Source organism: Anoplopoma fimbria, unplaced genomic scaffold (assembly GCF_027596085.1).
Source record: "Anoplopoma fimbria isolate UVic2021 breed Golden Eagle Sablefish unplaced genomic scaffold, Afim_UVic_2022 Un_contig_10914_pilon_pilon, whole genome shotgun sequence".
NCBI classification, from domain to species: domain Eukaryota; kingdom Metazoa; phylum Chordata; class Actinopteri; order Perciformes; family Anoplopomatidae; genus Anoplopoma; species Anoplopoma fimbria.
In genome coordinates, this window is record NW_026549832.1 from 13259 (window position 1) to 38492 (window position 25234).

At 39.7% G+C, this 25234-nt stretch overlaps 1 protein-coding gene and 1 long non-coding RNA gene across 3 annotated transcripts; both read left to right on the forward strand.

The window, feature by feature from the left end:
- Nucleotides 1–310: 310 nt before the first annotated feature.
- Nucleotides 311–25234, forward strand: LOC129114903 (B-cell receptor CD22-like). Of its 2 annotated transcripts, XM_054626786.1 has the most exons (14): nt 311–351; nt 445–516; nt 16721–17077; nt 17529–17756; nt 18879–19220; nt 19343–19570; nt 20143–20409; nt 20517–20777; nt 21063–21323; nt 22706–22802; nt 22912–22981; nt 23324–23410; nt 23746–23909; nt 24362–25234. In XM_054626786.1, exons 2-14 carry the CDS (start codon nt 462–464, stop codon nt 24414–24416), a joined length of 2472 nt encoding a protein of 823 aa, XP_054482761.1. In that variant the 5' UTR covers nt 311–351; nt 445–461; the 3' UTR covers nt 24417–25234. The 2 variants fall into 2 exon arrangements, with proteins under 2 accessions (XP_054482761.1, XP_054482760.1); XM_054626785.1 differs by lacking the exons at nt 311–351; nt 445–516 and adding an exon at nt 15525–15586 and having other exon boundaries at nt 23324–23419.
- On the forward strand, nt 9348–10144 carry LOC129114904 (uncharacterized). Its single transcript, XR_008532731.1, has 3 exons — nt 9348–9416; nt 9758–9921; nt 10067–10144. It is a non-coding gene; the product is annotated as an uncharacterized LOC129114904 (long non-coding RNA).

Here is a 25234-nt window from a genome sequence, read left to right on the forward strand (position 1 = left end):
TTCTTATGCCATCCTGTTCAGTAAAACCTCCTCGTGGTTCACAGGTTGATTATGTTCCTGCTCCGTCACTTCACCTGCAGACTGTTTGACATCCTGCCTCTGTGCACATCTGTCTGATCCTCTCTTCTCTTTCTGAAAGCTCTTTTTAATGCTGTCGGTGCAAAACGGGTTCTGTACCTTAATCTCTATTTTAAATTTAATTTTTGGTGTTAACTGGTGTTTTTCTCTTTCCTTCCTCTTTTTTATTAATGATCAAAAGAGGAAGGAAATCTAGGCGTTTAACAGCCTGACATCTGTCTTCTTACTGACAGAAGAGGGAACTCATCTTTAAAGACGACGTCTCTCTTCATTGTAAGTAGAAACACTTTATTAATGTGTCTGTTAATGTTTATATCTTTTTTGCATTATTTTATCTGCTGACATGTTTTATTGTCTCACATTTAGAGATCAGAGGAGCAGCTATGAGTTTAACTGCAGCAGTGAGTGGATTTGTCTTCTTCCTTCTCTCTGCACCAGGTACTGAACACCTACATTTACATTTATCGCATTAAAAGAGGGGAATATAGTATAATATGGGTCTGTAATAACACGCCAAAGGTCCCAAACAAGTGGATCAGAGACGTGTGGAAGGCAACACTTCCTAGAAACGCTCAAAAGTTTTTTTTTTTTACAAGTTTCCTTTGTTTTTGTGTCACTTGTAATGGATGATCAGTCAGATCTTACTTGGTGTTGAACAGCGTCTTTTGCTCTTGTGTGTTAAGCACTTTGACAAGCTGTGAACTGAGAATATTGTGGGTTTTATTTATAACTGGTTCCTCCTCACCCTGTGAAAACCTCCTGCCTGTTTAATCTGTTATGAAGCTGACCCTGGTTGAAGAAGTGCTACCTCATGTAGCGATTAGTTTCCATCTACTTTTATCAGTTTTAAATAGTTTTGTTGGAGGGGTGCTGGTCTCACAGTGAACCACATACTGACTTAACTAGTCTTCTATCATCATACATCAGCACCAAACCCTGCTAGTTCCTCCTTTACTCTCTGGCCTCAGTGACGTGTTTCCGTGCTCTGTGTTGATAGCAGCTTTTATCTCGTCTTCATATCAAGCTGCTGTCAACAGTTTTCTTCACCTCTGAATTTATTTTTTGATTTCAGTCTTAACTGATCAGAAACCTGAACAGAGAGGAAACTAACGAGAAAAGCACAGACTAATAAATATGACCCTTAATTATTGATTACTTAAATATATTGATACAGACAGTATTTATGTCTTCCTCTCTGTGCATTGACTGTGTATAACCGAGTAATAAAAAATACAATAATTAAATTTAATGTAGTGTGTGTATATATATATATATATATACACACACTACATTAAATTTAATTATTGTTAAATTTAAATTTAATTATGGTATTTTTTTCTTGATTGCTGGTAAATTTTAAAGACTTTGAATGCTTGAGGCAAAAAAATATGCTCATTTTGTTAAGAAAAATTATACTGTTTGCACACTACTACTCTTCTGCTCTATTACAGAAAAGTGTGTTTAATGTATTTTTATCTTGTTTTTTTGTTGGTATAAAAGAAGCATTTCAGGCATTTTTTTAAACTTTTTTTAAATGAATGGACCAAATCCAAACCATCCAAATACTTTATTGCAGTTCAGTTCTAGTGTGATAGATGCATGATAAATAACTTTTAATGACAATGACTAATAATGATAATTGAACATGTTGAAGCTTGTCCAGGTCTCCTTTCACCAAATCACTGATAACTTAACAAACCTTTGATTTCGGTTCCTGATGTTCTCTATTGTGTTACAGTGATTCAGGGTAAGGATGGCTGGACAGTGACTTACACTCCTGCTGAGATCTGTGCTGTAAGAGGATCAACAGTGGAAATACACTGCAGCTACAAATACCCATACCAAATAAATAGCCGTGAAACCCGAGTTGAGGAAACATTTTGGTTCACTAAAGTGAGTAATGATGTTTTTGTGGATCTGAGAACGGACCCGGAGTATTCAGGTCGTGTGCAGTCTCACTGTGGAAACAACTACTGCACTCTGACAATCACAAACGTGAGAGAGAGCGACTCAGCTGAGTACAAGTTCAGGTTCACTACAAACCAACCAGGTGGGAAGTATACTGGTGATACTGGAGTCTCTCTGTCCGTCACAGGTAACTTTTTCATCTGAATATTTAGTCATTTAGTTTCCAATGTCTTTTGCAAGTTACTTTCATCTGTGTTTGTGTATATGTGTGTGTACAATGATGGTTCAGTCTAAACTCTGGTTGGCGACTGTGGCTCAGTGGAGAGCAGGGTCGTCCTCCAATCAGAGGATTGGCGGTTCGATCCCTGGCTCCAGCAGTCCATGTCGATGTGTCCTTGAGCGAGACACTTAACCCCTGAGTTGCTCCCGAAGGCTGTACCATCGGTGTATGAATGATTACATAGATCCCGAGGGGCAGGTGGCACCTTGCATGGTAGCCCCTGTCATCAGTGTATGAATGGGTGATTGATTAGTAATGTAAAAAGCACTTTGAGTGGTCGGAAGACTAGAAAAGCGCTATACAAGTACAATCCATTATTATTATCAAAATTAAGACTTCTGTTCATATTTCACATATTCAGATCTCCAGGTTCAGGTGAACAGATTACAGGTCTACCAGTATTCTAACTGGGCAGAGTTGACGTGTCAGAGCAGCTGTCTTCCTCCTGGTCATCCTCACTACGTCTGGTACAACAATGGACAGAAGATTTGGAGAGAAACTTCTATTTCGTACTCAGACTACTTTTATCCTGCAGACAGCTTCTCCTGTGCTGTTAGAGGATATGAGGAACTTCGCTCTCCTTCAGTGTGTAAGTTTACGTACGTTGACGTTACTCTGCATTCTATTGTTTATGATTTGGTGGGTTGAACATTGTTGACTCGCCGACAACATCATTGCTATATTTTTATTCATGAAGGAATACTAGCTTACCTATGTACTGTTCTCCATCTTAGCTCTGATTTTTACCAGCTATGCTCCTCCAACTTGTTACTTCTTAAAACCTAAGTGTTAACCCATCTGGGTGGGACAGCATTCTCCTACTATTAACCTTGGGCATGTAGTAATTTACAATGCAATGTTTTACAAACAAGAAGTCAACGTTGATTTATTTGTCCCGTAACTTCTGTACCTAAGTGACATCCCCTTTATTGTTATTTTAACCCAGATATTTTTCTTAACCTAACTAAGAAGTGTTGTTGCCTACACCTAATTATGATGTTTGCTGTGAAGATGGAAGTTTATTTTGAAAAGCCTGTATGCAATTGTTCATGAGATAATTCTTGCATGTAATCACGTGGTTAAAGTCATGAATTAAAAATAAACACTAGTTTAGGTAACAAACCAACTTAGGTTTAGGAAAAAGGTTGTGATTTGTGTTAAAAATACAACTGTAAAGTAAACGTGAAAGTTAACATTGTGAACACAAAGACGGACACCAAGTTGTTGGTTTCCAACACATCTTCGACGGTGTGTCAATTTAAACTTGTTGCATGCGGAGAGTCTTTACAAAATGAATTCCGTTTTCAAAGTTTAGGAAAGAGCGTTGACTTTTATTCTTCTGAGTAACAACCCACGTGTCTAGTGAGTGACAAACCAATCATGTGATAAGACTCATTAGCCCCCTGTGACTAATGGCACCAATGCCTCATGGGACTAAATATCAACGTTTACTTTTCGTTTCATATGGGACATGAAAAGAGGTCTCCTGGATGAAAGTCCTGGGTTTATTAGACCGACTTGCCCTGTGTGGATTTTCTCTCTTTATACTTCCTTTCTCTGGGTTACTAATCATGATGTGGAGGAGTTTACACTGTAGTTGCTTAAAAGCCTGGGGCATCTCATACAGCGATGGTTTTGACGCCCTTGGAATGAGAACAAACTGGTCTTCTGATGTTATTCTGACTGTGGTTCCTGATGTGCTCTGTGTTACAGTGATACAGAGTCCTAATGCCTGGAGAGTGACCTACACTCCTACTGAGGTCTGTGCCTTTAAAGGAGCAACAGTTAAAATGCGCTGCAGCTACACATACCCATCCATGACAAACCAAGCTGTTCACAAAACATTCTGGTTTACTAACACAAATGGTGGTCGACCTGTGGATCTGACAGCAGACTCAGAGTACTCAGGACGTGTGCAGACCCAGTGTGATAAGAACGACTGCACTCTAACAATCACAAACCTGAGAGAGAGCGACTCAGCTGAGTACAAGTTTACGTTCATGACAGACCTAACAGTAGGGAAACATACTGGTTCACCTGGAGTCACTTTGTCTGTCACAGGTAACATTTGCGTTTTAAATGTTTGATAGGAAACATTACTATCGGCTTGTGTTTGCATTTCTTCTTTCTTTTTGTATGTCGATAGTTGATTGTAAAATAACGGCTCTGTTGGTTTATCACAGATCCACAGCTCCAGATAAATGTGAGGAGACCAACAGTCCATTCTACCTGGACAGAGCTAACATGTCACACTAAGTGTCAGCTGCCTGATCATTCGTCTTACATCTGGTTCAAGAATGGACAGAAAAGGAAGGAAGAAACAGTTTATTTTCTTCACAGCTCATTAAATCCAGCAGACAACTATTCTTGTGCTATAAGTGGATACGAGATGTTCCCCTCTCCTTCAGTATGTGAGTTACACCCAAACAGTCTTAAAACTATTAAGTTCATTTTCAGCTCTTACACATTTTTAGTTCATCTTTAACATAAATATGAATTCTGACCGAGGAGGGGTTTTCAATCCTTCAAATCCTTTTTTTGGCTCCAAACATAAAGAAATGTTGGATGGGTTTACCCAGAAAAAATGACTTAATTAGTAAATGGAAAATAAAAAAGGAACAATAGAAATGTATGTTACTCTTCCGCTAGAAGTGCAGAAAACGAGGTCTACGAATTAACTTTAGTAACCAGGTCATGATTTCTGGAAAGAAACATTAATGTTTCATTTTTCATTTGAATCTTTTGGCTCTTTGAGAGTTGGATTAAGTTCCATTTCAAGATAAAACAGACATCTCAATGAATGGTATCTCCAACAATAGGCAACTCAGACCAAAACTATCTAGATGAATAAATAGCACTACAGGTAAGAGGAAAATATTTCATTCATAAATATCCCTTTAAGTTTAGGCTCCAGGATCAGCACTCTGGACAGCGGCAATAATCAATCATCAAACTATTAAAATTCACATCTTGAAGTTAATGTATTCTAATTTCTCCTCCAGATGCTCCAAAGCTTCCCTCTGTGTCAGTGAGTCCCTCTGATGAGATAGTGGAGGGCAGTTCAGTGACTCTGACCTGTAGCAGTGATGCTAACCCAGCAGCTAACTACACCTGGTACAAGGAGGGTGAAGACTCACCAAAAGCATCAGGACAGATCTTCACCATCACTGACTTCAGAGCTGAACACAGTGGGAATTATTACTGTGAAGCCCAGAACAACAGAGGACGTCATAACTCCACCTTACATCTGATTGTTGTAGCAGGTGAGTTCTCCACATTCACCATCACACAAACACATGTTTATTTCGTCCGACGTGATTACGATGTGGAAATCTGTTCATATTTTTAGGGAATTCAACAATGATAATGAATATCATCAGGTCCACTCTGGTGGTCTTGATGCTGATTCCTCTGCTTCTCCTGAGTCTGTGGACGAGGTACAACAGAAACAAATCACTCACTTCTGTCCTTTAGGTTCAGTGTTATGAATTTCATTGTGTTACATTCTGTATTTGTTGTTGGACTCATTACAGGAAGAAGAAACCTCTGAGCTCCACCACTGAACCACATGAACAGGTAGAGGTAGAGAGAGAGAGAGAGAGACTCTGTTGACTGAACCTACCCATTATCATAGTTATAACTTGGCCCATAAACGGTCTAGAAAGTGAAGAAGAAGTAAAGTGAATGTATTACTTAAAAAACATCTTTCTAGAGAGAAACCAGTAATGCATTTCACCGTAACATAACTTTAGCAAATAATGTACTTTAAACATGCTTGAAAACATTTTTTTTGCTGAAATGTAAATGAATGCAGGATTTAATGAATGAGGTCCATCTAAACTAATATCTTGTTGTCTTTCTCCATCAGTTGGACTCTTGTCCTGTCTATGAGATCTTCTCAGACGCTGCAGCACAGACAGAAGACACAGAGGAGCAGGAAGACCAGGTGTGAAGTCCAGTCAGGTTAGAGCCTCCTGCTGCATCAAATAAAACAGGCTGACTTCAGATTCATAGTCACAGTTCCCAACGATAACTTTTCACGATAACTTTAGTTTTCTGTGATTTTCTTCAGATGCAGTTGAACCAGAGAGAGACTCACCTGATGGAAACAAAGTAGTACGACATTGAAACATCACTGTGGAGAGCGAGGCTGTGCAGGATGTGGGGGAAGTGGAGACGTAAACCTCCCAAAAGTTTTCTTTCTTGTCAGTTTTCAGTAGCAGCAGCAGCAGGTAGGAGTCAGCAGCACAGACAGTCAGCAGCAGAATGAATGAAGAAGGTTTAGAAGAACGTGGTGTTGGCAGCTCCAACTGAATCATGTTGAGGTGACAAACTTGATATATTGTTTAGATCAGCTGATGGTCAGGTGCTGTGTGACTTAGTGACTCAAGAAACTGCTTAAAATATGCAAGCTTATTTTTCTTTTAGTGTTTTGTATTACAGAAAGTGAGGATGAAAGTTTCCATGCAAAATATTGTTTTTAAGTTCTACATAATTAATAACTTTTGAGAAATCCTGATCAGCTTCTGGGTTTACACCTGCCCAATAAAGTCTGTTAAAAACAGAGACAGTGAACTGAAAGCATCACATTTTACTCCATATACAGTTTAGTTTTTCATACATTGAAATCTAACAAAAGCATTAACTTTTTTGGATGTTACAAGTAATGAACCTGTTGGATGACTCTAGTTGTAAATATTAGTCTGTAAAAATATTTGGATGTCAGCTTTTCTGTTTTATTATTCACAGTATTATTTTATTATATTCTTCTTATTTCTGTAATTCTCACTTTGTGTCACTCTGAGGATGAAATGAGCCACAGTTTAATAGTTTATTAGGGTTTGGGATGTTGCTGATATGAAGATGCACTGACAAAAAGACCAATATATTTTTCCTTTTAGCTGTAGTGCTTTTATTAAACTTGATCTAGACTCAACAGCTCTGTTGAATTTATTAAATGTATTGTCTGGGCTCTTTTAGCACCACAAGCCGAGTGCCATGTAGTGACATTATATTCTAAAGAAGGTAGATATCTCAACGGCCGATATCTCCAACACTAGGCAACTCAAACCAAAACTATCTAGATTGATGATTTGCACTAAAGGTGAGAGGGAAAATATGTATTTTAGATTTAGGGGTGAACTGTCCATTTAGCTGTCATAGTCACACCTGTTCACTCTTCTTGCACTATTTCTCTCAGCTCACAGCCCAGCCCCCCCTCTCTCACCACACTCTCCCTTACTCACCTAATCAGCCTCATGCAGTGCACCTGTCTGCCACACCCACCTCATCAGCACAATCCCTCTCACCTGCTCACTCTGCTGCACCTACTCCCTCCAGTATTTAAACCCCAGTCAGTCACACACTCGCTGCCAGATCGTTCGCCGCATTCATGCCAGACCTTCAAGCGTTTTTCCCCAGACTGATTTCCCGTTACCGACTCTGCCCGTTTGGACTTCTCTGCCTTGCCTGTGCCCCGGTCAATGACTCAGCCTTCTGTCCCCGACCACCAGATTCCTACCTTGCCTTTGCCCTGGTTAGCCGCCTTAGCCTTCTGTCCCCCACCACGAGTATAGCCTCCGCTTCCTCTGGTTTCCGTCTGCCTGATCCCCTGCCTGTTTCCCTGACGGCTTGGCGTTCTCCTTATAGGAATTCACGACGTGAGTCTGACCCTGCCTGATTGTCTGACCCTGCCTGTTTGTCTGACACTGCCTGTTTGTCTGCTGTATGTCCCGCTTTCAATAAAGCTGCTGCATTCTACACCGTCTCCTGCCGCACTGCTTCTGGGTCCACACCACACCCGTGACAATACCTATGAAAAACAATGTGCCTCAATATGTAGGAAAAAAAAGTCAGCTTTGATGTTTTGGACAGTAACTTGTGTACTTCAGTACTTTTGTGGTTATTTTAACCCAAAAGATGTCCTTTTCCTGAAACTAACCAAGTAGATTTGTTTGCCTAAACCTGAGGTTCCCTGTGAAGATGGAAGTTTATTTTTATAAGGCTGCATGCATGTAATGAGCGGAAATTACCACGTGATGCTAAATATTGTAGGAAATATCACAAAAAATTTTTTATTTTCGTATGATATCATACAACCCTTTGTGTGAGGATATATTGCATGGCTGTTAGAGCTAACACACAGCTGGAAAATAATCTCAGAACCAGGAAGAAAAGTACAGATTTCATCTCATTATTTTCACTGTGTTACATATTGAAGGGCTTATGCAAATGTAATTGTCTTGTTCACATGTTCTCATTCTCTATGCACTCAGAGCGAGATCTGTCTTTATTGTTAAACTTTCATCGAGCACATGTAATGTGGCCTTAGACTTCTGTGTTGTCATCTCTCCTATTCATAATTCCCTGAGGACAGAATATCAAGATAGAGCCAAGGTCTGTTATGTCCCCATTTTCTGTTATGTTGAATAGCATTTCGACTGTTTGCAGATGATATTGTCCTTTTGGCTTCATTAGACTTTGACCACCAGTGTACTTAAAACTGATGAGGCTTCAGAAATGCAGGCATTTCTATTTGATGTTTGGTTTAGCTTCGTGGAATATCTCTCTGAATAGTGACCACTTGCTCTCCTACCATCATAACTCAGGAGAGAAAAGCTCTGTTGTACTAATCGGACTGTTGCACTCATGGGCGTATAATAAGAAAATGGCCCCTCCACCACCTCTCCTACATTGGTGCAAGACACACAAACTTGATTGAAATGACCAGTTTATAGGCAGATAAAACCATAATTTCATTTTTAAAACTCCATGGATGTATTATGCACACATGCACTGATTTGTCATATATCACTCTATGGCACCAATGGGCCCAAAATTGCTGTAACACCCGAAATAAACTGTGTTTTCTTTATATCTCCATTTCTCAGGATCATGGAAATATACAGCTGCTGGAACAATCACTGTTGTTCTCCTGGCTGTCATATCCCTCTCTGTCTTCCTGTGGATTAGGTGAGCATTTCTGATTCAGTGATTCGTTGTTTGTCAAACCATTAAAAGTCAGTTTGTAAGAAGGAAAACATTCAACCGTGTATTTATTTTTATTAATTCTTCCAAACAGAAAAAAGGGGCTTCCAGGGACTCGTCTGAACTTGAAGAGAGACGGGACAACAGGGAACAGGGAAGAATAGTTATGTATATTATTTTAGTACAAAAAAACCTTTTCCATTCATCTTACTGAGTCAACCCGATCTCATGGGAAGGCTTATAACAGAACAACATTTAAACCGCTTTTTTGTGTCACTTAGCAGCACGATTATGTTGAGGCAACAAAACCACTTAGTTAGGTTCAGGAGAAAACATCATTGTTGGGCTTTAATGAACTATGTGAACTAATTTAGATACGATAAACAATGTAACATAAGTACAGAAAACACGTCACAAACATCTCTTATATAACTTAAAAAAACCAAACACACTGGTTTCGAACAGCTGAAAGTAACTTTGCCTCTGCTGTGTCTACCTGATCAGGGACAGCAGGAGGAGCAGGGTGACCTCCAGTACGCCAGCATCCACTTCTCCAACAACCAGGCAGATCCTCTCTACTCCAACATCAGGCCAGCTCAGCCCCTCAGACACACGGAGCAACAAGAAGGGGCTGAATACGCCACCGTCAAGTTCATCAGAGCCCCGAGGTGAGCAGCTCCTCACACAGGAACATTAATCTCACTTCCAATGAGAGAACTTTGATATAAATGAATTGCTTTTGCATTCCTTTCATTACTGCTAATGAGAATGATAATATTTCATAATGTATCTTAAGAATCACCTTTTTCTCAGAATCAGAGCTGGAGAGGATCCAGCTGCATTGTACAGCACCGTCAACAAAAACTGATGACCACAGAGTCTACACCTCTATACATATAAATATATCCATATATATGTTCTATGTTCATAAAATGTATTTCAATTAAATATTAAATAATTATTGATTTATTATATATACATATTTATAATAATAATAATAATAATTAATTATTATTATTATTATTATTATTATATAACAATTATTATTATTATTATATAACAATAATAATTATTATAATAAAATAACAATACTAAATATAATTATTGTTATGATTATTATTATTATTATTTATTTTTTATTATTATGACAATCCAGGTAAGATATTTCTCTCTGGACCAAAGTGGAGTAACAACTGATTTTGGGAAAAGAGGATAAAAACTGAGTTTAGTGCCACCAAAAGTACCACCTGAAGTGGTAAAAACTTGCAAATCGCTAATATTAAAATAATTTCAATGTGAAAACATATCCCTTTTCACTTTAAACCAGCGTGCATGATGGGATCACAGAGAGGTAGTGTAATGCTCAAAGTTAAAACTGTGACCTTGAAATGCTGGAAGATTTATATAAGGTATTAAAGCTCACCTGAGATCTCTTATTCATTTAATGTTAATGACAGTAAGTCACAGCTTATTAATGTGCAGCTTTACTATTGGAGGGGAACATGTGTTTGCTGATCTAGTTGTAGATTACAACTGTTGCCACTCAATATTAGTAAAGAGTTACATTTTACTAATAACAGAGAATGTACACTCCTGTATTTTAAATATATCTCCACCACGTTCTTCAACTTCACTTTTTTTTTTAGCAGTTTTATCCCAGCTGGTTTTATTGTGAGTCAAATATTAGTATTACTGTACTAATTTTGTAAATTATTTTTACTGCCTCACCTGCTCATTACAGTCATCTACATGCTTCTTTTTTATACATATACTTCAGGCTTGTGTGTTTTTCGTTTCTCTCCTTGTATATACGTTTAACACTGAATTTAGATTTTGTACAAAATAGTTTCAAAATAGTTCTTTGACTAAAAAGACCAGACGTGTCAGTATTTGCACTTATTCCATTCAAATAAGTTCTCCATCTGTTTTTCTTGTCTTTTGTGCTGGCGTTACATGTGAATTTCCCTCTGGGGATCAATGAAGTCTTATCTTGAACGTGTTTTTGTTACATTGACTCTTTTCATTCATTCATTCATCTTCCGTAACCGCTTATCCAATTAAGGGTCGCGGGGGTGCTGGAGCCGATCTCAGCTGTCAATGGGCTAAGGGCAGGGTACACCCTGGACAGGTCGCCAGCCTATCACAGGGCTGACATATAGAGACAAACAACCACTCACGCTCACATTCACACTTACGGGCAATTTAGAGTAATCCTAATAATCCGGAGAACCCGGAGAGGACCCATGCTGACACAGGGAGAACATGCAAACTCACACAGAAGGCCGTCTGGTCCGGGAATTGAACCCTGGCCCCCTCTTGCTGTGAGGCGACAGTGCTAACCACTACACCACCGTGTAGCCTCACTCTTTTCAAATCACCTTTAATCTACTTTTTACCAGTATTTGATTACTTTTAATAATCAGATAGATACTAATGATTACTTTACTGACCCTAAATGGTGATCACACTAAAGAAAACATTCTCCTTCTAAATGGCCTTTTAATGGGTGAGTGTGGTGTTCTGAACTAGTTTCTCACACAAAGTGTCACGGATGTGGTGTGGACCCAAAAGCAGTACGACTGAGACGGAGTAGTGTTCAGAAGCTTTATGTAAAGCGGGACAAACAGCAGACATACAGGCAGGATCAGACTCAAGTAGAGGATTCCTATCGGGAAAGCGCCGAGCCGTCAGGGAAACAGGCATGGGATCAGGCAGACGGAAACCAGAGTAAGCGTAGGCTATACTCGTGGGAACTCCACTGAGGCCGCAGAGTAAGAATCCTCTAAGGCTGAGGCAAGGTGGACGGGCAGAACCCCTCTGGGGGGCGAACAGGAGGTCGACTAAGGCTGCGGAATGCCGACGGGTCAGGAGTCGGCAGGAATGCCGACGGATCAGGAGGTGCAGGAGTCGGCGAGAGCGCTGAAGGGTCAGGAGTCTGCCGGAACGCCGACGGGACAGGAGTCGGCAGGAGCGCCGACGGGACAGGAGTCTGCCGGAACTCCGACGGGACAGGAGTCTGCCGGAACACCTACGGGACAGGAGTCTGCCGGAACGCCGACGGGACAGGAGTCTGCCGGAACGCCGACGGGACAGGAGGTGCAGGCGTCGGCCGGAAAGCTGTCCGGACACGTGGAGCCGGAACCAGCAAGACCTCGGCCCGGACCTTCGGTGCGGGAACTGGCGAGACATAGGTTCAGACCTCCGGCGAGACGTGCAGTGTGGGGGACCGACCTCTCCTTCTTTCCTGCCTCCTTCCTACTCTGGCTAGCTGGATGCTCAGAGGCCCTTCATAAGCCAGGCGGCTTCTCAGGAATGGGTTAGGGTCCTGGGTGGACTGAGGGACAGGAGTTGGCCGGAACGCCGACGGGACGGACAGGACTCGGCCGGAACGCCGACGGGACAGACAGGACTCGGCTGGAACGCCGAAGGGACAGGAGTCGGCCGGAACGCGTTAAGTCAGTCCAAGGAAATTGCTGGAAGGTCTGGCATGAATGCGGCGAATGATCTGGCAGCGAGTGTGTGACTGACTGGGGTTTAAAGACTGGAGGGAGTAGGTGCAGCAGAGTGAGCAGGTGAGAGGGATTGTGCTGATGAGGTGGGTGTGGCAGACAGGTGCACTGAGTAATACTGATTAGGTGAGGGATGGTGTGGTGAGAGAGAAGGGGCTGGGCTGTGAGCTGGAAGTGGAACTGGGAGTGGCCGGAGTGAACTGAGAGACAGAGTGACAGGCAGGTGAACAGCTAATGACAGGAGTGTATGGAAGTAAAACTGTGACAGTTGTCAGCAAATCCAAAGTCAGTGTCTTTTAATCAGTCAGGTACGTCAGAAAACGGTCAAATACAAGTTACGTGACTCTCTCTCTCACTCCAGCGTTTCAAACCCCCTTCCAAATGACCGAGAGCAGCCCGAACTTCTCAGGCTTCCTCCTTTTATTTAGGGCCTACTCTGCTGATTGGCCAGCTTGAGATTGTGGAAGCTAGAGCAGCATGACTGGGCTGCACAGGTTTAAACCAATCACCTGGAGAGGGAGAAAAATACAGAGCGAGAGAGAAAGAGAGAGGCAGGAGGGAGAAAACACACACACAGACGCTTCGCCTCTGCCTGACACGTAACAGGCTCATTTAAATTATTTGGGGTCATTCGTCGAAGCAGAGAAGGTCGAGATTAATAAACAAGATTTCATAAGTATGAGCCCTTGTTGAGTTATTTTAAAGATCTTGTTGCTTGTTCAATATGTCAAAGCTGTTGGTCATGACTATGAACTATTGACACTTCCTGAACTTAATATGGACCTCTAATCCTAAATGAATTACATTTTCAGAGTAAAAGACTTGAATGCAAATAGTTCTACTAATAAAATGTAGAAATAAAGAACACAAAGTTAGTTCAAATTTGACTAAACAGTCTTTAATTGATGATGAAATGTGTCAGTGTTGATTGTCCTCTAGTGGTGAAGCTGTAGTGTGGCACATTCAGGCTGCATCACTCTGAGTGCTCCCTCCACTGTCTGCTTTAAAGGCACAGTTCACCCAAATGATGAAAAGAAACATGTTCTCTCTGAACCTCCAGGGTTTTTCCTTTTAATATTAAGATTTCTTATGCCATCCTGTTCAGTAAAACTTCCTCGTGGTTCACAGGTTGATTATGTTCCTGCTCCGTCACTTCACCTGCAGACTGTTTGACATCCTGCCTCTGTGCACATCTGTCTGATCCTCTCTTCTCTTTCTGAAAGCTCTTTTTAATGCTGTCGGTGCAAAACGGGTTCTGTACCTTAACCTCTATTTTAAAGTTAATACTGTTTGAAAAACACAACGTCATTGTGTTGTGGGTGTTAACTGGTGTTTTTCTCACCGTGCATATTAATGATCAAAAGAGGAAGGAAATCTAGGCTTTAAACAGCCTGATATCTGTCTTCTGCTTACTGACAGAAGAGGGAACTGATCTTTAAAGACGACGTCTCTCTTCATTGTAAGTATAAGCACTTTATTAATGTGTCTGTTAATGTTTCTAAACATTAACCCTTTCATGCATAGAGGTCACTACAGTGGACAGCTATTCAAATGTTGTTCTTTTGTATATGCATGGGTTTTGATGGCATAGTTGCACATCAGCCACTAAAATAGCGCTCACTGTTGTGGCTGATGTGTGCAAAGTTTTATGTTTTGTTGGAGGGGTGCTGGTCTCACAGTGAATCACATACTGACTTAACTAGTCTTCTATCATCATACATCAGCACCAAACCCTGCTAGTTCCTCCTTTACTCTCTGGCCTCAGTGACGTGTTTCCGTGCTCTGTGTTGATAGCAGCTTTTATCTCGTCTTCAAATCAAAGCTGCTGTCAACAGTTTTCTTCACCTCTGAATTTACTTTTAGATTTCATACTGAGCAGAAACCTGAACAGAGAGGAAACTAACAAGAAAAGCACATACTAATTAATATTACTCTTAATTATTGATTGTTTATATATATTTTGATACATATTTATGTCTTCCTCTCTGTGCATTGACTGTGTATAACTGACTAATAAAAAATACAATAATTAAATTTAATGGAATATATATATATATATATAAATATTAAAACAAAAAATAATGTCTTGTAAGTTTCTTAATTGCTGGTAAATTTGAAAGAATTTGAATGTTTGAGGGAAAAAAATATGCCCATTTTGTAAAGAAAAAATATAATTACAACTGTATGCACACTACTGCTCTTCTGCTCTATTACAGAAAAGTGTGTACAATGTATATTTTTATCTTTTTTTTGTTGTTATAAAAGAAACATTTCAGGCATTTTTTGTCATTTTTTTAAATGAATGGAGTAAAACTTCCTCGAGGTTCACAGGTTGATTATGTTCCTGCTCCGTCACTTCACCTGCAGACTGTTTGACATCCTGCCTCTGTGCACATCTGTCTGATTCTCTCTTCTCTTTCTGAAAGCTCTTTTTAATGCTGTCGGTGCAAAACGGGTTCTGTACCTTAATCTCTATTTTAAAGTTCATACTGTTTGAAAAACACAATGTCATTGTGTTGTGGGTGTTAACTGGTGTTTTTCTCACCGTGCATATTAATGATCAAAAGAGGAAGGAAATCTAGGCTTTAAACAGCCTGATATGTGTCTGCTTACTGACAGAAGAGGGAACTCATCTTTAAAGACGACGTCTCTCTTCATTGTAAGTATAAGCACTTTATTAATGTGTCTGTTAATGTTTATATCTTTTTTGCATTATTTTATCTGCTTACATGTTTTATTGTCTCACATTTAGAGATCAGAGGAGCAGCTATGAGTTTAACAGCAGCAGTGAGTGGATTTGTCCTCCTCCTCCTCACTGTACCAGGTACTGTATTTCTATATTCATGTTATAGGCTATTTACACAAAGTGAACATTTAACTAATGATTCTCCGGTCATCATGTTCAGAGATCTGACTTGTGAAGTGATGCAGTGCCTGTTTGTAAAACTCTGGACGTCTTCAGATATCTCTTTAACACAACACACAGACGACTTCAACGTAACGTCACCACTGTAACCTCTTCACACTCTGTTGATGATGTTAGTTCCTTTATTTGAATGTTTGAGACTAAAGTTTTGTTCAGATCTGACACTTTACACATGATACTTTTTATGTTTAGAGTAAAGTAAATCAAGGACAGCTTTACTTGGGTTTGAACTTTACAAACTAACCTTTGATTGTGTGAACCGTGCTCTGAGCATGATTGAAGTGTGACACTACTGTACAAGATATTTTTGTCTTGTTCCTCTTTTCTCAAAGTGGAATTGCCAAAACGTCATTGGTGGTAAGGGTGCATCAAACGTGGTACATTTATGCTCAGATGCTAAATCAATTATTATTATATATTACTTATTCAGGAAATTAAGAGATGTGTGCAGATAAGACGTGAGGGTGTGCCCAGGGTTATGTGTGGGACGTGCTGCACAAGGTTAAAAGATTGAGAAATGTTAAATAAAATGTGTGGCAAATGAGTAAAAACATGTGAGAACGAATGTTAAAGTCAGGTTTAAGCAAATTTAAGCACAAAAGAGCCATGCTTGTAATTAAAAAAATGGTAATAAGAAAGTAAAAAAGATTTTTGGCAACGAAAAGTGATTATTACTGAAGTATTGTCTTCTTGTTAAGTTGTAGTTAGAGACAAATATGTTTTTATGACTGCATGATTACAAAAAAATGTAATTCTGTTGGTACTATGATCGTCTTTGTACTAACTCACAGGACGTTGGGAGAGCCAACGTCAGTTGTCCAAACTTGTGTCATGGAGAGCCGACCGTCTACAGGTTTTAATTTCACCTCAGTCATTCAAATGAAATGAAAACCTGCAGACTGTCGGTTCTCAGTGACAAATGCTTTGACACCTCTGGATGTAGATTTTGAAAAGCATTTCGGTTCAGTCCTCCTAAGACAGATAAGTGTAAGTAGAACTGTTCTCTGATGTCATGAATCTTCTGTCTTACAGTGATTCACAGTCAGGATGACTGGAGAGTGACTTACACCTCTTCTAAGGTCTGTGCCTTGAAAGGATCAACAGCTGAAATACGCTGCAGCTACACATACCCATACACAATATCTGGCCTTTATACAAAAGTTGAGGAAACATTTTGGTTCACTAAAGAGAGTAATGATGTTTATGTGGATCTGAGAACGGACCCGGAGTATTCAGGTCGTGTGCAGTCTCACTGTGGAAACAACTACTGCACTCTGACAATCACAAACGTGAGAGAGAGCGACTCAGCTGAGTACAAGTTCAGGTTCACTACAAACCAACCAGGTGAGAAGTATACTGGTGATACTGGAGTCTCTCTGTCCGTCACAGGTAACTTTTTCATCTGAATATTTAGTAATTTAGTAATAGTCTTTTGCAAGTTACTTTCATCTGTGTTTGTGTATATGTGTGTGTACAATGATGGTTCAGTCTAAACTCTGGTTGGCGACTGTGGCTCAGTGGAGAGCAGGGTCGTCCTCCAATCAGAGGATTGGCGGTTCGATCCCTGGCTCCGGCAGTCCATGTCGATGTGTCCTTGAGCGTGACACTTAACCCCTGAGTTGCTCCCGAAGGCTGTACCATCGGTGTATGAATGATTACATAGATGACGAGGGGCAGGTGGCACCTTGCATGGTAGCCCCTGTCATCAGTGTATGAATGGGTGATTGATTAGTGATGTAAAAAGCGCTTTGAGTGGTCGGAAGACTAGAAAAGCGCTATACAAGTACAATCCATTATTAATATCAAAATTAAGACTTCTGTTCATGTTTCACATATTCAGATCTCCAGGTTCAGGTGAACAGATTACTGGTCTACCAGTTTTCTAAATGGACAGAGTTGATGTGTCAGAGCAGCTGTCTTCCTCCTGGTCATCCTCACTACGTCTGGTACAACAATGGACAGAAGATTTGGGGAAAAACTTCTATTTCGTACTCAGGCTACTTTTATCCTTCAGACAGAATCTCCTGTGCTGTAGGAGGATATGAGGAACTTCGCTCTCCTTCAGTGTGTAAGTTTACGTACGTTGACGTTACTCTGCATTCTATTGTTTATGATTTGGTGGGTTGAACATTGTTGACTCGCCGACAACATCATTGCTATATTTTTATTCATAAAGGAATACTAGCTTACCTATGTACTGTTCTCCATCTTAGCTCTGATATTTACCAGCTATGCTCCTCCAACTTGTTACTTCTTAAAACCTAAGTGTTAACCCATCTGGGTGGGACAGCATTCTCCTACTATTAACCTTGGGCATGTAGTAATTTACAATGCAATGTTTTACAAACAAGAAGTCAACGTTGATTTATTTGTCCCGTAACTTCTGTACCTAAGTGACATCCCCTTTATTGTTATTTTAACCCAGATATTTTTCTTAACCTAACTAAGAAGTGTTGTTGCCTTCACCTAATTATGATGTTTGCTGTGAAGATGGAAGTTTATTTTGAAAAGCCTGTATGCACTTGTTCATGAGATAATTCTTGCATGTAATCACGTGGTTAAAGTCATGAATTAAAAATAAACACTAGTTTAGGTAACAAACCAACTTAGGTTTAGAACAAATTGTGATTTGTGTTAAAAATACAACTGTAAAGTAAACGTGAAAGTTAACATTGTGAACACAAAGACGGACACCAAGTTGTTGGTTTCCAACACATCTTCGACGGTGTGTCAATTTAGACTTGTTGCATGCGGAGAGTCTTTACAAAATGAATTCCGTTTTCAAAGTTTAGGAAAGAGCGTTGACTTTTATTCTTCTGAGTAACAACCCACGTGTCTAGTGAGTGACAAACCAATCATGTGATAAGACTCATTAGCCCCCTGTGACTAATGGCACCAATGCCTCATGGGACTAAATATCAACGTTTACTTTTCGTTTCATATGGGACATGAAAAGAGGTCTCCTGGATGAAAGTCCTGGGTTTATTAGACCGACTTGCCCTGTGTGGATTTTCTCTCTTTATACTTCCTTTCTCTGGGTTACTAATCATGATGTGGAGGAGTTTACACTGTAGTTGCTTAAAAGCCTGGTGCGTCTCATACAGCGATGGTTTAGACGCCCTTGGAATGAGAACAAACTGGTCTTCTGATGTTATTCTGACTGTGGTTCCTGATGTGCTCTGTGTTACAGTGATACAGAGTCCTAATGCCTGGAGAGTGACCTACACTCCTACTGAGGTCTGTGCCTTTAAAGGAGCAACAGTTAAAATGCACTGCATACACCCATCCATGACAAACCAAGCTGTTCACAAAACATTCTGGTTTACTAACACAAATGGTGGTCGACCTGTGGATCTGACAACAGACTCAGAGTACTCAGGACGTGTGCAGACCCAGTGTGATAAGAACTACTGCACTCTGACAATCACAAACCTGAGAGAGAGCGACTCAGCTGAGTACAAGTTCATGTTCACTACAAACCAATCAGGTGGGAAGTATACCGGTTCACCTGGAGTCACTTTGTCTGTCACAGGTAACATTTGCGTTTTAAATGTTTGATAGGAAACATTACTATCGGCTTGTGTTTGCATTTCTTCTTTCTTTTTGTATGTCGATAGTTGATTGTAAAATAACGGCTCTGTTGGTTTATCACAGATCCACAGCTCCAGATAAATGTGAGGAGACCAACAGTCCATTCTACCTGGACAGAGCTAACATGTCACACTAAGTGTCAGCTGCCTGATCATTCGTCTTACATCTGGTACAAGAATGGACAGAAAAGGAAGGAAGAAACAGTTTATTTTCTTCACAGCCCATTAAATCCAGCAGACAACTATTCTTGTGCTATAAGTGGATACGAGATGTCCCCCTCTCCTTCAGTATGTGAGTTACACCCAAACAGTCTTAAAACTATTAAGTTCATTTTCAGCTCTTACACATTTTTAGTTCATCTTTAACATAAATATGAATTCTGACCGAGGAGGGGTTTTCAATCCTTCAAATCCTTTTTTTGGCTCCAAACATAAAGAAATGTTGGATGGGTTTACCCAGAAAAAATGACTTAATTAGTAAATGGAAAATTAAAAAAGGAACAATAGAAATGTAACTTAACTTTAGTTACCCGGTCATGATTTCTGTAAAGAAACATTGGTGTTTCATTTTTCATATGAATCTTTTGGAGTTGGATTAAGTTCCATTATAACATAGGACAGACATCTCAACGTATGGTATCTCCAACAATAGGCAACTCAGACCAAAACTATCTAGATGAATAAATAGCACTACAGGTAAGAGGAAAATATTCTTAATTTAAGTTGAAATGTGCCTTTAAGTTAAGGCTCCAGGATCAGCACTCTGGACAGCGGCAATAATCAATCATCAAATTATGAAAAAATTAAAACTCTCATGAATAAAATTCACATCTTCAAGTTAATGTATTCTAATTTCTCCTCCAGATGCTCCAAAGCTTCCCTCTGTGTCAGTGAGTCCCTCTGATGAGATAGTGGAGGGCAGTTCAGTGACTCTGACCTGTAGCAGTGATGCTAACCCAGCAGCTAAATACACCTGGTACAAGGAGGGTGTAGATCAAGACCATGAACGTCTAAGTGAAGTATTGCAGCTCGTCTTCAGCTCCATCCAGTCCTCTGACTCTGGACAGTATTACTGCACAGCTGAGAACCAGCTGGGGACGAAGACATCTGAATACATCATTAATGTGACATGTGAGTACAATACAGGCTTTAAGCAACACAGACAATCAATCTGTCAACAAGAACAAGAAAATAAAGATGCTTTTGATCAACTTGTAATAATCTATATTCATATACAGATCCTCCAAAGCTTCCCTCTGTGTTAGTGAGTCCCTCTGATGAGATAGTGGAGGGCAGTTCAGTGACTCTGACCTGTAGCAGTGATGCTAACCCAGCAGCTAACTACACCTGGTACAAGGGGAACCAAACACAGCATCAAAGTCCAGAAGGCATTCATCATTTCTCCTCCATCAGCTCTGAGGACAGAGGGATCTACTACTGCAAGTCTGAGAATCCACATGGAGAGATCATGTCATCATCTCTATCAGTAGATGTCCAGTGTGAGTACAACACATAATCACATCTGGTGTCCTGGTGACCCAGCAGTGAGGGAGATGTTTCATGTATCATTTTCAAATGTTATTTATTTAGTACAGAACTCTCACCAGAGAAGTTTTGTGAAATTAATATTGACTATAATCTTGTTGTTAAGGTTGACAGACGATAGCGCTAAAAGGTTTCTGTTCATAAAATACATTCATCCAAAATGCAACATGTAATGAAGCCATTTTAGCATTTAAGACACACATCACATTTGATTAACTTGAGTCTCTCTACATCTCCAGATGCTCCAAAGCTTCCCTCTGTGTCAGTGAGTCCCTCTGATGAGATAGTGGAGGGCAGTTCAGTGAATCTGACCTGTAGCAGTGATGCTAACCCAGCAGCTAACTACACCTGGTACAAGGAGGGTGAAGACTCATCAAAAGCATCAGGACAGATCTTCACCATCACTGACATCAGAGCTGAACACAGTGGGAATTATTACTGTGAAGCCCGGAACAAAAGAGGACGTCATAACTCCACCTTACATCTGATTGTTGTACCAGGTGAGATTTTGCAATCAGTCACACATGTTCATCACCTGAAGTCATAAAACATCATGTGACTTAATGCGGCATCCACTTGTATTTAACCTTTACTTATGTTACTCCTCAATTTCAGGTGAAAATAATCACTTGGCTGATATTATCCGGCATTCTTAGCAATACCTATGAAAAACAATGTGCCTTAAAATGTAGAAATCCCACCAAATATTGTATGTTATCCATGTAATCGTCAACAAGGAAGTATAAAGACCACTAAAGCACACATTTGGCTGGTGGGAGGTGAGGTGGATGAGTTTAACAAACTGTGATCTTTCGGCCAGGAGACCGCTGTTCGTTCCCCGTGTGAAACGAGAAGTCAGATTTGATGTTTTGGACGGTAACTTGTGTACTTCAGTACCGCCACTTTCGTGGTTATTTTAACCCAAAAGATGTCCTTTTCCTGAAACTAACCAAGTAGATTTGTTTAACTTAACCTAACTGAGTTTCCTGTGAAGATGGAATTTTAGTTTGATAAGGCTGCATGCATGGAATGAGCGGAAATTAACACGTAATGCTAAATTATGTAGGAAAAATCACAAAAAATTATAAACTTTTTGTAAGATATCATACAACCCGTTGTGTGAGGATATATTGCATCGCTGTTGTTAGAGCTAACAGACAGCTGGAAAATAATCTCAGATCCAGGAAGAACAGTACATATTTCATCTCATTATTTTCACTGTGTTACATATTGAAGGGCTCATACGAATTCACATGTTCTCATTCTCTATGCACTCAGAGCGAGATCTGTCTTTATTGTTGAACTTTCATCAAGCACATCTAATGTGGCCTTAGACTTCTGTGTTGTCATCTCTCCTATTCATAATACCGTGAGGACAGAATATCAAGATAGAGCCAAGTTCTGTTATGTCCCCTTTCACTGGTATTTGGGTGCATTTCGACTGTTTGCCGATGATATTGTCCTTTTGACTTCAATAGACTTTGACCACCAGTGTGCCTCAAACTGATGAGGCTTCAGAAATGCAGGCATTTATATTTGATGTTTTGGTTTAGCTTTGTGTAATATCTCTCTGAATAGTGACAAACTACTCTACAACCATCATAACTTAGAAGAGAAAAGCTCTGTTGTACTAATCGGACTGTTGCACTCATGGGCGTATAATAAGAAGATGACCCCTTCACCACGTCTCCTACATTGGTGCAAGACACACAAACTTGATGGAAATGACCAGTTTATAGGCTGATAAGACCATAATTAGATTTTTATAACTCCATGGATGTATTATGCACACACGCACTGATTTGTCATATCTCACTCTATGGCACCAATGGGCCCCTAACATGCTGTAACACCCAAAATAAACTGTCTGTGTTTTCCTTAGATCTCCATTTCTCAGGATCATGGAAATATACAGCTGCTGGAACAATCACTGTTGTTCTTCTGGCTGTCTTATCCCTCTCTGTCTTCCTGTGGATTAGGTGAGCATTTCTGATTCAGTGATTCGTTGTTTGTCAAACCATTAAAAGTCAGTTTGTCAGAAGGAAAACATTCAACCGTGTATTTATTTTTATTAATTCTTTCAAACAGAAAAAAGGGGGCTTCCAGGGACTCGTCTGAACTTGAAGAGAGACGGGACAACAGGGAACAGGGAAGAATAGTTATGTATATTATTTTAGTACAAACGAAAACCTTTTCCATTCATCTCACTGAGTCAACCCGATCTCAGGGGAAGGCTTATAACAGTACAACATTAAAAACACTATTTGTGTGTCACTTAGCAGCACTTTGTTCGTGTGCAACGATAGCGATTATGTTGAAGCAACAAAACCACTTAGTTAGGTTCACGAGAAAAACATCATTATTAGGCTTTAATGAACTATGTGAACTAATTTAGTACAGAAAACACGTCACAAACATCTCTTATATAACTTAAAAAAAACAAACACACCGGTTTCGAACAGCTGAAAAGTAACTGCCTCTGCTGTGTCTACCTGATCAGGGACAGCAGGAGGAGCAGGGTGACCTCCAGTACGCCAGCATCCACTTCTCCAACCACCAGGCAGATCCTCGGGACAACAGGGAACACGTGAGAATTGTTACGTATATTACTTTAGTACAAAAGAAAACCTTTTCCATTCATACTACTGAGTCAACCCGAGTTCATGGGAAGGCTTGTAATAGTACAACATTTAAAAGGTAGCGATTATGTTTAGGCAACAAAACCACCTAGTTATGTTCACGAGAAAACATCATTGTTGGGCTTTAAATAACTATGTTAACTAATTTAGATACGTACATAAACAATGTAACATAAGTACAGAAAACACTTCACAAACATCTCTTATATGACTTAAAAAAACCAAACTCGCCGGTTTAGAACAGCTGAAAGTAACTTTGCCTCTGCTGTGTCTACCTGATCAGGGACAGCAGGAGGAGCAGGGTGACTTCCAGTTCGCCAGCATCCACTTCTCCAACAACCAGGCAGATCCTCTCTACTCCAACATCAGGCCAGCTCAGCCCCTCAGACACACGGAGCAACAGGAAGGGGCTGAATACGCCGCCGTCAAGTTCATCAGAGCCCCGAGGTGAGCAGCTCCTCACACAGGAACATTACAACACATTACAGTCATTTAGCAGACGCTTTTATCCAAAGCGACTTACAGTCAGTAGTATATTACATATCATTCACCCATTCACACACTGATGACAGGCTACCATGCAAGGTGCCACCATCAGACTCTAACTAACATTCATGCAACATCCAGTCCACACCGATGGCAAGCCTTCAGGAGCAACTTGGGGTTAAGTGTCTTGCCCAAGGACACATCGACTGCCGAAGCCGGGTATCGAACCACCGATCGGAGAACTACCTTGCTCTCCACTATGCTCTCCACTACGCCACAGCCGCCCATTAATCTCACTTCCAATGAGAGAACTTTGATATACATTAATTGCTTTTGCATTCCTTTCATTAATGCTGATGAGAATGATAATATTTCATAATGTAATTAAGAATCACCTTTTTTTTTCTTCTCAGAATCAGAGCTGGAGAGGATCCAGCTGCATTGTACAGCACCGTCAACAAAAACTGATGACCACAGAGTCTACACCTCTATACATATACATATATATATATATATAATTTATATGTTTTATGTTCATAAAATGTATTTCAATTAAATATTAAATAATTATTATTTTATTAATACATATATATTTAAAACGAATAATAATAATAATAATAATAATAATAATTATTATTATTATTATTATTATTATATAACAATACTAATTATTATTATTATTATTATTATTATATAACAATAATAATTATTATTATTATGTGCATGATGGGATCACAGAGAGGTAGTGTCATCCTCAACGTTAAAACTGTGACCTTGAAATGCTGGAATATTTCCATAAGGTATTAAAGTCACCTGAGATCTCTTATACATTTAATGTAAATGACAGTAAGTCACAGCTTATTAATGTGCTGCTTTACTATTGGAGGGTAACATGTGTTTGCTGATCTAGTTGTAGTTCATAACTGTTGCCACTAGATATTAGTAAAGAGTTACATTTTGCTAATAACAGAGAATGTACACTCCTGTATTTACAATATATCTTCACCACGTTCTTCTTCTTCCCTCTTTTCTTTTTTTTTCTTTTTTTACCAGTTTTATCCCAGCTGGTTTTATTGTAAGTCAAATATCAGTATTACTGTACTAATTTTGTAAATTATTTCTACTGCCTCACCTGCTCATTACAGTCATCTACATGCTTCTTTTTCATACATATACTTCAGGTGGGTGTGTTTTTTTTTTCTCTACTTGTATATACGTTCAACACTGTGAATTTGCATTTTGTACTAAAAAGTTCTGTTTTGTTTGAATAAAAAACAAAATAGTAG